The sequence below is a fragment of the Anomaloglossus baeobatrachus genome, chromosome 12 (genome assembly GCF_048569485.1).
Source record: "Anomaloglossus baeobatrachus isolate aAnoBae1 chromosome 12, aAnoBae1.hap1, whole genome shotgun sequence".
In the NCBI taxonomy this organism is placed as follows: domain Eukaryota; kingdom Metazoa; phylum Chordata; class Amphibia; order Anura; family Aromobatidae; genus Anomaloglossus; species Anomaloglossus baeobatrachus.
Window position 1 is genome coordinate 82,512,519 of NC_134364.1, and position 13,292 is coordinate 82,525,810.

General features: G+C 51.6%; 1 protein-coding gene across 8 annotated transcripts in view; it reads right to left on the reverse strand.

Moving 5' to 3' along the window:
- The window catches only part of HECTD1 (HECT domain E3 ubiquitin protein ligase 1), a 247,790-nt gene that overhangs the window by 160,731 nt on the left and 73,767 nt on the right, over positions 1 to 13,292 (reverse strand). For all 8 annotated transcript variants that reach the window (XM_075330091.1, XM_075330086.1, XM_075330090.1 and 5 more), the window contains exons 17-20: positions 6,042 to 6,188; positions 4,490 to 4,584; positions 3,614 to 3,719; positions 3,349 to 3,483 (exon numbers count right to left, since the gene is read on the reverse strand). In XM_075330091.1, coding sequence (XP_075186206.1) covers positions 3,349 to 3,483; positions 3,614 to 3,719; positions 4,490 to 4,584; positions 6,042 to 6,188 — 483 coding nt within the window. The remainder of the gene's footprint in view (positions 1 to 3,348; positions 3,484 to 3,613; positions 3,720 to 4,489; positions 4,585 to 6,041; positions 6,189 to 13,292) is intronic.

The following is a 13,292-nucleotide window of genomic DNA, read 5'->3' on the forward strand; positions in this document are numbered from 1 at the left end:
CACCCGAATTGATATCGATGGATGCTAGGGAATCTCCTTGGGTCATAGATTGATCGCCGAGACTCCATGCGAAAATGCCGCACCTGAACATGCTTGAGAAGCTTGAGATCCAGGTCGGAAGGCACCGCCCTCTTCGGGGACTAGGAATAGATTTAAGCAGAAATCTCAGAACCGTTCCCAGTCGGGAACCGGTACAATTACTCCATTGGCCTGCAAGAATGCCACGGCCTGTGAGAAGGCGGCGGCCTTGCAGCAGGGGGGAGTTGACAGAAAAAAATCTGTTTGGCGGGCTGGATAGAATTCTATCCTGTAGCCGTGGGAGATGGTATCCCGCACCCACTGATCGGAGACGTGATAAAACCATACGTCGCCAAAGTGGGAGAGCCTGCCACCGACCAAGGACGTTGCTGGCGTGGCCAGATAGCCCGGAGGAGGCTGACTTAGTGGCAGTATCTCCTGCGGTTTCTGCAGACGCGGCTTCGTGCGCCATTTGGGTTTACGATCCTTGGCTGAGCTAGTGGACGAGGCCGAGGGCTTAGAGAACGATCAGATGGAGGAACGAAATCTCGACTGATTCCTTCCCTGGACAGGTTTCTGCCTGGTTTAGGTTTGTGGCATGGAAGAACTCTTCCCGCCAAGAGATTCCTTAATAATTTCATCCAGTTGTTCCCGAAAAGTCTGGTCCCAACAAAAGGGAGCCCAGCAAGGAACTTCTTTAGAAGCATCTGCCTTCCACTTCCGAAGCCACAGGAGCCTGCGGATAGCGAGGAAATTAGCCGAGGCCACCGCAGTGCGGTGAGAGTCTCCAGCATGGCAGACATGACATAGGATGAAAAGACTGAAGTCTGGAAGTTAAGGCAACCATTTCGGGCATAGAGTCCCAGTGAGGGAATGCATCTCCTCTAGAGAAGCAGAGATGGCTTTGAAGCCCGCACTGCTGCAAAAGCTGAGGAGAACGAGGCTCCTGCCGCCTCCATACAGATTTGGCCAGAAGGCCAACCTGGCGGACAGCAAAACCTTAAGTAAGGAGCCATCAGCCACTGATACAACGGTCCGGGCTGAGCCACCTTTGGTGAATGAGCCCACTCCTTGACCACCACTGGTGGAAAGGGAAAACTGTCATCAGAACCACACCTTGGGAAGCGTTTGTCAGAGCAGACCCTGGGCTTGGTCACAGAGGCCTGAAAACTGGAGTGGTTAAGGAACACACTCCTTGTTCTCCTAGGCAAGGTAAACTCTGGTGGATTGAGGTCCAGTACAGAATTAATGTACAGTGGGATCCTTAGAGAGGTGCCGTCAGCCACTGATACAACTATCCGGGCTGAAAGTCTAGACACCGGAGGGACCACCCTTGGTGAATGAGCCCACCCCTTGACCACCTCTGGTGGAGGGGGAAAACAGTCATCAGAACCACGCTTTGGGAGCGTCTGTCAGTACAGGCTCTGGGCTTGGTCACAGTGGGCTGAAAACTGGAGTGGTTAAGGAACACACTCCTTGTTCCCTTTAAGGTATACTGATGCCTTTCTGCCAGAGGGGGATGCTCCCCTGATACAGGCGGATGGAGGTCCAGTACAAATATAATGGACGCAATCAAATCATTAGCATCTGCATCACCTTCGGACAGATCCATGGTACATGAAGTAGTGCCCGAGCCCCTAGTAAAGACCTCCTCCCCGTCCAGAGAGTAAGCTCGTGAATCAGAGCTGCGGGACGGGGAAGGACAGGGGACCCTGCGTCTCCTTTTAGGAGGACGGGGTCTGAGACCATGTGAGCTTTGCTGAGCGAGCCGTAGCAGCAGAAGCGCCCTGAGAAGGGGGCTAATGCATGCTCAGCAGAGTCCGGGACAGCTGTCCCCTGGAAAGAGCGGATTCTACCCAAACCGGGGGTTCAGCCACCGGAGTCGAGCAGCTGGAGGGACCAATGATGAGCCTCCAGGCTGAGGGACCACTGTGTTTATGTGCTCGGTACAGGCAGTACGAGTCTACATACAGTGCATATTAAGAACAGCCTTGCAGCTTTGCTCTGATGTGAGACATGCTGCAGAAGTGGGGGCTCTGTCCAGAATGACCCCCAGCAGAGTATATAAACAGAGTATATAAGCAGCTGCACAACCGGAGGTTGTGGCTTGCCAGACCGTTTAACATACATTTCTGTGCCCTCCAGTCCCCCTGCCCAGGCCCCCATTTGTCACACTGTGGTATCTCTGTGCCTATGCAGACACTGAGAACGCTGAGAAAATGGCGACCGGAGCGAGGAGAGGGGGCGGGGCCTACTCTGAGAGCGGGCAAATGATGCAGACAGGGGAGGGAATCTTTCCTCAGTGAGGAGTGTCCATTCCCTGTACTGAGCAGCCGCTGGGCGGAGCCGCACTGTCCCTCTGCATGACTGACATGCAGGGGCAGTGGAAACCGAAACTAGGCCTCAGGCGAAGCCGGGGCCTAGATTTAAACATGCGGCCGGCGTGCAGGCACCATCGGCGCGGTTCTCCAGTGAAAACTGGAGAACCGGCCGGAAATGTTACCACAATCATAAAACACACTCTCCCCAATAAATAAAGTACAAGGGACCCCTGGAAAGACCACCTTCAGTGGTAAAAACGTCTCAGTACTTAGCTTGTGAGACGCAGGTGCCAGGTCCCTGGGAGGTGAGCGCTCCGTCCGGCAGAATCCTGAAAGGGCTGCGGATGGAGACCGGTCTCCTGCAAAGCAGTGAGAACCGTGATGGCTCCCACTTCAAGCCAGAGCCCCAGGGGATGGTGAAGGAGCGCGGCATGTGAAGGCTCCAGCCTTGGAAAATCAACCTTAACAGCACCGCCGACACAGTGGGGTGAGAAGGGACATGCCGGGAGTCCAGACTGGACCCGCTTTTCTTCCAAATCTTTGAAATCCAAAAATCAAAAATCAGAGAATGCATGTGTGTGTGTGTGACCTCCTGAACACAAAGCATTGAAACTGGCTAGGACTGGCTACCAGAGGGTGTATATGCTAGGAGGGAGGAGCTACACGTTTGAGTGTAGTACTTTGTGTGTCCTCCGGAGGCAGAAGCTATACACCCATGGTCTGGGTCTCCCATAAGGAACGATGAAGAAATTACTCAGTGCTGTGACTGATTCGTTGGCACCCAACAGAAAGCCATATGAGGCACCGTACGAACCCCTATACAATAGCTTACACTTTTTGGGCATTTTGAAGCAACCCACATTTAAGAACCAAGAATGATATTTGTATTTTCAAGCCATTTTAAGTTTTCTAAAGGTAGGCTCCAGCACTATGTGGTGTTGGGTCAACCGCATGAGGTGCAGCATCCGGGAACAAACCCAAACTAGCATTAAATTAGTCGTTAACCCACCATTTTAAGCAAATACTGCTCTAGGGACTCCACAGTTGCCAGTGGCTCCATCTTCAGCATGCGACCAGTGCGATCAATAAGAGATGTCTCTCCAGGGGCCCGCTCCAGTCTAAATCGAAGCCTCCGAGTCAAGATCTGAGCAAAACAAAGTGTTATAGATTTAGAGGGAAAAAAAAAAAAGAATTTAAATCAAATGTTTTATTAATGAGCAATTTAATATAAAGGCCATTTTCTTTTTAACTGTATTCCAATTATTGGCATTTACCTGTAGGTTGTAATTGGACCCTGGTGTATCATACAGATGTAGTGGCAGCCGCTCTATAGATTCAAGCACTGCTATCAGTTTCCTGACCAGTGCAATCGCTGGTCGACTGCGGAAACAGAGAATATACAACTTTACATTTCCTAATACAGAGGAATAAAACAGACATGCCTTGTAGATTACTTTCCATAGATTTTTACAATCTAAAATATACCGTATTTTTCATATTATAAGACGCACCCCAAATTCAGAGATAAAAAAGGTAAAAAAAGAATAAAAATTGGGTCTGTCTTATACTTCGGTGTTGTCTTACCGGAGGGGGGCGGCAGCTGTGGTGGAGCAGGGTCACAGGAGGCAGAGGCTGTGCGTGCAGTGGCGGCAGGTCCGTGCTGACGGCAGCGCCTCAGTAGGGTCAGCGGCAAGTCAGTGGTGGCAGTGGCGGGTCAGTGACAGCAATGGGTCAGTGACAGCGGTGGCAGGTTACTGGTAGAGCAGGTCGGTGCGGTGAGTGTCCTAGTCTGTCCGCAGTCCCGGTTCAAATGATGGCGCCCAGAGCAGCGCATGCGCAGATGGAGCTCTCGTCCAAGAGCTCCATCTGCGCACGCACTGACTCCCAGCGCCATCATTTGAAATCGGGACCGCGGACAGACTGGGACACTTACTGCACAGCCACCCGTCCAGAGTGGCAGCCAGCAGGCCACCCACCCGCACAGAGAGGCAGCTGGCTGCCGGCACTGACAGGCACTCGGCCACCCGCACACAGAGCTGCACAGACAGCCCCCCCCCATTCCCCGGTACGCTATATTCGGATTTTAAGACGCACCCCTCATTTTCCTCCCAATCTAGCAGTTTAGCTACACTTCAGTATTGTATACATACCTTTCATCATCTTCATTTTCACTAAATGCAGTTTTAAACACATTCAATCGTTCCACCAGCTGTCCACAGTCCTGCTTCACCTCAAAATCTTCACTCTAAAAACAGTAAAGTTGTTTAAAGCCAGGATATAATATAAACATGTGTCTCAATGTTCATCTGATGGCATCTTAGCATTAGAGGGGTTTGTCTGTGACGTTAACACTGATGGCCTATCCTTAGGATAGGTCACCAAATCTGATCAGTGGGGGTGCGACACCTGGCATCTCCACCGATCAGCTGTATAGTGGTTGTAGCTGGGTACTCCACATTCGCACTCTATTCAAATCAATAGGGAGCAGATGTGCAGTACCCGGCTTCAGCCACTCTAAGGGGTACTTTGCACGTCGGGGTCAAATCGAAAGTGACGCACATCCGGCTCCAGTAACGACATTGCAACGTGTAAAGCCTAGATGCGCCAATAAACGTTCGCAAAAGAGTCGTAAATCGGTGATCGGTGTAGTGTCGGTCATTTCCATAATGTCGCTGCATCAGGAGGTACGATGTTGTTCCTCGTTCCTGCGGCAGCACACATCGCTGTGTATGAAGCCGCAGGAGCAAGGAAAATCTCCTTACCTGTGTCCCGGCTGCAATGAGGAAGGAAGGAGGTGGGCGGGATGTTTACGTCCCGCTCATTTCCGCCCCTCCGCTTCTATTGGCCGCCTGCCGTGTGACGTCGTTGTGACGCCGCACGACCCGCCCCCTTAGTAAGGAGGCGGGTCGCCGGCCAGAGCAACGTCGCAGGGCAGGTAAGTGTGTGTGAAGCTGCCGTAGCGATAATGTTCGCTATGCCAGCTATCACAAGATATCGCATGTGCGACGGGGGTGGGGACTATAGCGCTCGGCATCGCTAGCATTGACTAGCGATGTCGCAGCGTGCAAAGTACCCCTTAGGCCATGTGCAGAAATTTTCTGCACGCTGTGGCAGTTTGGTGTGGTTTTGATGTGGTTTTGTGGGCCATCAAGAAAGTCAATGAATTGAACTCAATGGGTAAAAAAAACCTGACCTATAATTGCCATGCTGCTGATTTTTTCTGCACCAAAATCGCAAGGGAAAAAAATGCACCGTGTGCACAGCAAATCTAAAATCCCATAGACTTTGCTGGCTTCAGGAGAGGCATGCAGATTTTGATGCAGATTTAAAAAAAAACAACAAAAAAACACACAGTGTGTGCACAGGGCCTTACAGTGACAGAACTGTGTAGCTCACCAATCAAGCCACCAACACCGGGAACAGCTGATCATCGTGGGTGCTGGGTGTCACACGCCACCAATCAGACATTAATGACCTATCCTAAGGACGGACCATCAATGTTCAAGTCCTGAAAGACCCCTTCAAGGTCCCATTGTTGCTTACATGTTTATGGTCAATGGATCACCTGATTATTATTGGTTTGGTTTTTTTTTTTAATAATGTTTAATTATATTTACTATGGCATGTCCCACCTTAGCTGTATAAAACATGCGGACATTATTCGTCTGAAAACCAAGTCTAAACATTCCCAAGAATACGTACATTGTTAAGGACGGTGAGCAGCGCCTGCACCAAACCACTGCTGCACATTTCATAAGGGGAGATGGTATTTTCATCCTTTAGCAGCACAATTAGGTTTTCCAGGGCGGTCTTCATTAAATCTCTCCATGTATTCTCCCCTTCAATACACTAAAACAGATATGGACAGGAAAATAAATCATCTGCACAATACAGGTACATACCGTATTTTTCAGATTATAAAGAAGGGAATTTTGTTTACTTACCGTAAATTCCTTTTCTTCTAGCTCCAATTGGGAGACCCAGACAATTGGGTGTATAGCTATTGCCTCTGGAGGCCACACAAAGTATTACACTTAAAAGTGTAAGGCCCCTCCCCTTCTGGCTATACACCCCCAGTGGGATCACTGGCTCACCAGTTTTAGTGCCAAAGCAAGAAGGAGGAAAGCCAATAACTGGTTTAAAGACCAATTCAATCCGAGGAAACATCGGAGAACTGAACCATACCACATGAACAACATGTGTACCCGAAAAAACAGAAAAACCCAGAGAAAACAGGGCGGGTGCTGGGTCTCCCAATTGGAGCTAGAAGAAAAGGAATTTACGGTAAGTAAACAAAATTCCCTTCTTCTTTTTCGCTCCTAATTGGGAGACCCAGACAATTGGGACGTCCAAAAGCAGTCCCTGGGTGGGTAAAAGAATACCTCGTGATAGGGCCGTCAAACAGCCCTTTCCTACAGGTGGGCAATTGCCGCCTGAAGGACTTATCTACCTAGGCTGGCGTCTGCCGAAGCGTAGGTATGCACCTGAAAATGCTTGGTAAAAGTATGCAGACCCAATCAGGTAGGTGCCTGACACACCTGCTGAGCCGTAGCCTGGTGCCGTAATGTCCAGGATGCACCCACGGCTCTGGTAGAATGGGCCTTCGGCCTTGAGAGAACCAGAAGCCCAGTAGAACTGTAGGTTTCAAGAATTTGTTCCTCGATCCCCCGAGCAAGGGTGGATTTGGAAGCTTGCGACTGTTTACGCCGACCAGCGACAAGGACAAAGAGTGCATCCGGGTGGCGCAGGAGCGCCATGCGGGAAGTAGAACCTGAGTGCTCTCACCAGAACCAACAGATGCAAATCTTTCTGAAATTGATGGACTGGACGAGGACACAAAGAAGGTGAGGTGATATCCTGATTGATATGAAAGTGGGATACCACCTTAGGGAGAAATTCCGGAACCGGACGCAGAACTACCCTGTCCTGGTGAAGGACCAGGAAGGGAGTTTGTATGAGAGCGTTGCTAGCTCGGAAACTCTCCTAAGAGACGAGACCGTTACTAGAAGGCCACTTCCCGTGAAAAGCGGGAAGGGAGACATCCTTCAAAGGCTCGAAAGGCGGCATCTGGAGAGCAATTAGAACCTTGTTCAGATCTCAGGGCTCTAACGGCCGCTTGTACGGAGTGCTGAGAAGACAAACTCCCCGTAGGAACGTGCGTACCTGAGGAAGTCGTCGTTTCTGAAAAAATACAGATAGCGCTGAGACTTGTCCCTAAAGGGAACTGAGCGACAACCCATTTTCCTACCTAGATTGCAGGAAGGAAGGAAACATAGACGATGCAACCGGCCAGGGAGAAACACCCTGCGCCGAGCACCGAGATAAGAATATCTTCCACGTCCTGTGGTCAATCTTGGCGGACGTTGGTATGCTAGCCTGTCTCATGGTGGCAACCACGTCCTGAGGTAATCCTGACGACACTAGGTTCCAGGACTCAATGCCACACCATCCGGTTGAGGGCCGTAGAATTCAAATGGAAGAATGGCCCTTGAGACAGCCAGTCTGATTGGTCTGGTAGTGCCCCCGGTTAGCCTACCGTGAGGCACCACAGAACCGAGAACCACAACATCCTCGGCCAATCTGTAGCGACGAGGATGGCGCGGCCGCAGTCGGTCTTGATCTAGCGCAGTACTCTGGGCAACAATGCCAGAGGTGGCACCTAAGGTAGCTGGAACTGCGACCAATGCTGAACTAAGGCGTTTGCCGCCAGAGCTCGATGATTGTGAAACCGTGCCATGAAGCTGGCACATTGTTGTTGTGCCGTGACGCCATTAGATCGACGTCCGGCCTCTGTCAGCGGCGCCAGATCTCCTGAAACCCGTCCGGGTGAGGAGACCATACTCTTTCGGCCACACCCCAGCGACTTAGGAAGTCAGCTTCCTAGTTTCCACACTTGGGATGTGAATTGTGGATATGGTGGATGCCGTGTCTTCCACCCACATCAGAACCTGCCGGACTTCCTGGAAGGCTTGCCGGTTGCGCTTCTTCCTTGGTGGTTGATGTATGCCACCGCTGTGGAGCTGTCCGACTGAAGTCGGATATGCTTGCTTTCCAGCCGCTGTTGGAAGGTTTGTAGGGCAAGATACACTGCTCTGTGTTCAAGAACATTGATCTGAAGGGTGGACTCTTGCTGAGTCTACGTACCCTGAGCGCTGTAGTGGAGAAAAACTGCTCCCCACCCTGATAGACTCGCGTCTGTCGTAACTATCGCCCAGGATGGGGATAGGAAGGGCCTTCTTTTTGACCAAGAGGTGGGAAGAAGCCACCACCGTAGAGATTCCTTGGCCGCCTGAGAAAGAACGACGACTCTGTTGAGGGACGTCGACTCCTCGTCCCATTGGCGGAGAATGTCCCATTGTAGTGGACGCAGTAAAACTGCGCGAAAGGAACTGCCTCCATTGCTACCATCTTACGTAGGAAGTGCATGAGGCGTCTCAATGTGTGCGACTGGTTCTTAAAGAAGAGCTTGCAGCCCGTAGTGAATGCTGTTTGTCTAGCGGAAGCTTCACTATCGCTGAGAGAGTAAGAAACTCTATGCCTAGATATGTTATCGATAGGGTCGGGGTCGGATCTGACTTTAAAAAGTTGATGATCCACCCAAAACTCTAGAGAGTCTCCAGCGCAACGTTCGGGCAGTGTTGGCATGTTTCCTAAGAGAGTGCCTTGACAAGTAGATCGTCTAAATACGGGATCACAGAGTGACCCTGAGAGTGCAGGACTGTGACTACTGCTGCCCTGACCTTGGTGAAGACCAGTGGGACTGTCGCTAGCCGGAAGGTAGAGCTACGAACAGAAGGTGTTCGTCTCCTATAACGAAGCGTAGAAACGCTAGTGCTCTGGATCAATCGGCACGTGTGGATAAGCATCCTTGATGCCTAATGATGCTAGGAAATATCCTTGGGACCTTGAGGCGATGACATGGCGGAGGGATTCCATCCGGAACCGCCTGGTGTCCACGAGCTTGCTGAGCATTTTTAGATCCAGAACGGGACGGAACGGCCCGTTGTTATAGGTACCGCAAAGAATTTGGGGTAAAAACCGTGACCTTGTTCCTGAAGAGGAACGGGGGTCATCACTCTTTCTGCCTATAGAGTGCACCCTGTTTGCAGAAGAGCAGCGGCTCGGCCGGGAGGTGGAGAAATTCTGAAGAATCGAGTTGGAGGACGAGAAGTGAGCTCTATCCTGTACCCGTGAGACAGAATGTCTTACACTCAATGGTCATTGACCTATGGCAGCTAAATATCGCCAAGGCGGGAGAGCCTGCTACCGACCGAGGCCGCAAGTCATGAGGAAGCCGCCTTGGAAGCGGGTTTTCAGACTGTCGCTTTTTTGGGCGTGACTGAGCCCGCTAAGAATCTGAGCTCCTCTGATCCTTTTGAGTCCACATTGGACGAGGAAAAATGGGACCTGCCCGAGCCTCGAAAAGGCCGAAAACCCCGACTGCCTCTTGCTCTGTTGGGGTTTGTTGTGTCCGGGCTGAGGAAAGGATAAATCCTTACCCCTGGACTGTTTAATGGTTACATCCAACGCTCACCAAACAGTCGGTCAGCAGAAAAAGGCAACTGGTTAGGCAACCTTTTTTGGAAGCAGAATCTGCCTTCCATTCACTTAACGAGCAGACCAGGCTCTGCTTAAAAACACGGAGTAGCGGAGGCTACCGCCGCACGGTTCGCAGAGTCCAGGACAACCTGAATCGCGTAAGAAACAAATGCAGACATTTGAGAGGTTAAGGATGCCACCTGCGGCACAGATGTACGTGTAACCGTGTCAATCTGTGTAAGACAAGCTGAAATAGCTTGGAGTGCCCCAAGGGAGAGAATGCCGGAGCCAACAGTGCGCCGACAGCCTCATAGATGGCTTTCGACCAGAGATCCATCTGTCTGTCAGTGGCATCTTTGAGTGCAGTTCCATCTCCCACTGCAACTATGGATCTAGCTACAAGCCTGGAGATTGGAGGATGCCGCTTGGGACACTGGGTCCAGTCCTTGACCAAGTCAGGGGACAGGGATAACGTGTATCCTAAGCCGTTTGGAGAAGCGCATATCTGGATAAGCGTGGTGTTCCTGGACTGCCTCTCTGAAGGCAGAGTGGTCCAGAAAAATACGTGAAGCTGACTCCTCCACTGGAGGAGCTGTGAGAAATAACCCACATTCTATAGATGGACGCTATAAGATTATTTACTATGGCGTCACGATCAGGTGTATCCAGATTGAGAGCGGTCTCAGGATCAGAATCCTGAGCCGCTACTTCCGCCTCATTACACAGCGAGTCCTTCTGCTAGGACCCTGATGAAACCGAGGCCGCTCATAGTGAGCCCGCTTAGGCTGTCTGGGACTGACGTCCGTGCAGAGCCGTGACTCTGGGATGCGTGTGACATTCCCGGAGCTGTTAGTTGTTCACACTGAGGGGGGCCATGGATCAATGATTCAACAGTGCCCATATTGTGAGAGACATGTCCGGACTGCTAGGCTTCTAGTATCATAGCCATAGTCTCAGAAAAACTGTCAGTAAATACTGCAGACACCGTCCTCATCCCCTGGCCATTAGTGCATACAATAGGAGTCTATGTAACCTGCCGGCCGTATAGCCGTACATGCTGTACCAGCTGTATAGAAAAACATGTGGTTCTGCACCTTTGTTTTACACAGAGAATATGCTGATAACTCCTCCGCATAATCCAGGAGGGTATATACAACGTGCGACCAAACAGTGCAATGTATATAGTACAAGCATATCTATAAGTGCACTTCTGCACTAGTGGGGTTAGCACCACAGGTGCTGCTTAACGCCTGTTGCAGCGATTGTGTGACTATCAGAATGCCAGGGTCTTCCACACTTGTCTCTGTATCGTACAGAAACTGACACTAATGGCTGCCGGCGTCCTTGTAGAGAAGGAAGCCGTGGGCGTGCCTGAGAAAGTGCGGGAATCCGGATTCACAGTGCACACAGTGAGAGGGGTGGAGTATGCAAAACATACTCCAGCTCTCAGCGCTGCTGTGCTATGCAGCGTCACGCCCCTACCCTGACTGTCAGGGCTGTGGGCGGTAACGAAGGGAGACTAGGCCCAGAAGCCGGGGACTCGAGTTAACAGCGCGGCCGCCGTAAAAGCGCGGGCCGCGCTGAAGTCCCCGGCGCACCACAAGTGCCAGCCGCGCCGCAGTCCCAGCGGCCGGCGCGACCGATTCCTAGAAGTGGCCAGCGTCCCGCCCCTCTCCTGACTGGCAGGTCTGGGGGCGGGAACGAACGGAAGCAGGCCGCAAAAGCCGGGGACTCTAGTTATCAGCGCGGCCGCCGTAAAAGCGCAGGCCGCGCTGAAGTCCCCGGCGCACTACAAGCGCCAGCCGCGCCGCAGTCCCAGCGGCCGGCGCGACCAATTCCCATAAGTGAGCCTGCTTCAGCGAAGCTGAATGAGGCCATGGCACAGGCGCCGCAGCGCTGATGTCCCCCGGCGCACTACAACACCCAGCATGCTGCGGTGTGAGCGCCAAATGCACGGGGACACAGAGTACCTTGAGGAAGCAGGGCCATGTCCCTGATGTACTCCGCTCCATCCAGCATCTTCTCCAGGGGCTGCAGATGGAGCACGGTCTCAGTGCCTGGAGACCGGTAAGAAGGGAATTTTGTTTACTTACCGTAAATTCCTTTTCTTCTAGCTCCAATTGGGAGACCCAGACAATTGGGTGTATAGCTATTGCCTCTGGAGGCCACACAAAGTATTACACTTAAAAGTGTAAGGCCCCTCCCCTTCTGGCTATACACCCCCAGTGGGATCACTGGCTCACCAGTTTTAGTGCCAAAGCAAGAAGGAGGAAAGCCAATAACTGGTTTAAAGACCAATTCAATCCGAGGAAACATCGGAGAACTGAACCATACCACATGAACAACATGTGTACCCGAAAAAACAGAAAAACCCCGAGAAAACAGGGCGGGTGCTGGGTCTCCCAATTGGAGCTAGAAGAAAAGGAATTTACGGTAAGTAAACAAAATTCCCTTCTTCTTTGTCGCTCCATTGGGAGACCCAGACAATTGGGATGTCCAAAAGCAATCCCTGGGTGGGTAAAAGAATACCTCATGATAGGGCCGTCAAACGGCCCTCTCCTACAGGTGGCCAACCGCCGCCTGAATGACTTATCTACCTAGGCTGGCGTCTGCCGAAGCGTAGGTATGCATCTGATAATGCTTGGTAAAAGTAAGTAGACTCGACCAGGTGGGTGCCTGACACACCTGCTGAGCCGTAGCCTGGTGCCGTAATGCCCAGGATGCACCCACGGCTCTGGTAGAATGGGCCTTCGGCCTTGAGAGAACCAGAAGCCCAGTAGAACTGTAGGTTTCAAGAATTGGTTCCTCGAGCCCCCGAGCAAGGGTGGATCTGGAAGCTTGCGACTGTTTACGCCGACCAGCGACAAGGACAAAGAGTGCATCCGGGTGGCGCAGGAGCGCCATGCGGGAAGTAGAACCTGAGTGCTCTCACCAGAACCAACAGATGCAAATCTTTCTGAAATTGATGGACTGGACGAGGACACAAAGAAGGTGAGGTGATATCCTGATTGATATGAAAATGGGATACCACCTTAGGGAGAAATTCCGGAACCGGACGCAGAACTACCCTGTCCTGGTGAAGGACCAGGAAGGGAGTTTGTATGAGAGCGTTGCTAGCTCGGAAACTCTCCTAAGAGACGAGACCGTTACTAGAAGGCCACTTCCCGTGAAAAGCGGGAAGGGAGACATCCTTCAAAGGCTCGAAAGGCGGCATCTGGAGAGCAATTAGAACCTTGTTCAGATCTCCGGGCTCTAACGGCCGCTTGTACGGAGTGCTGAGAAGACAAACTCCCCGTAGGAACGTGCGTACCTGAGGAAGTCGTCGTTTCTGAAAAAATACAGATAGCGCTGAGACTTGTCCCTAAAGGGAACTGAGCGACAACCCATTTTCCTACCTAGATTGCAGGAAGGAAG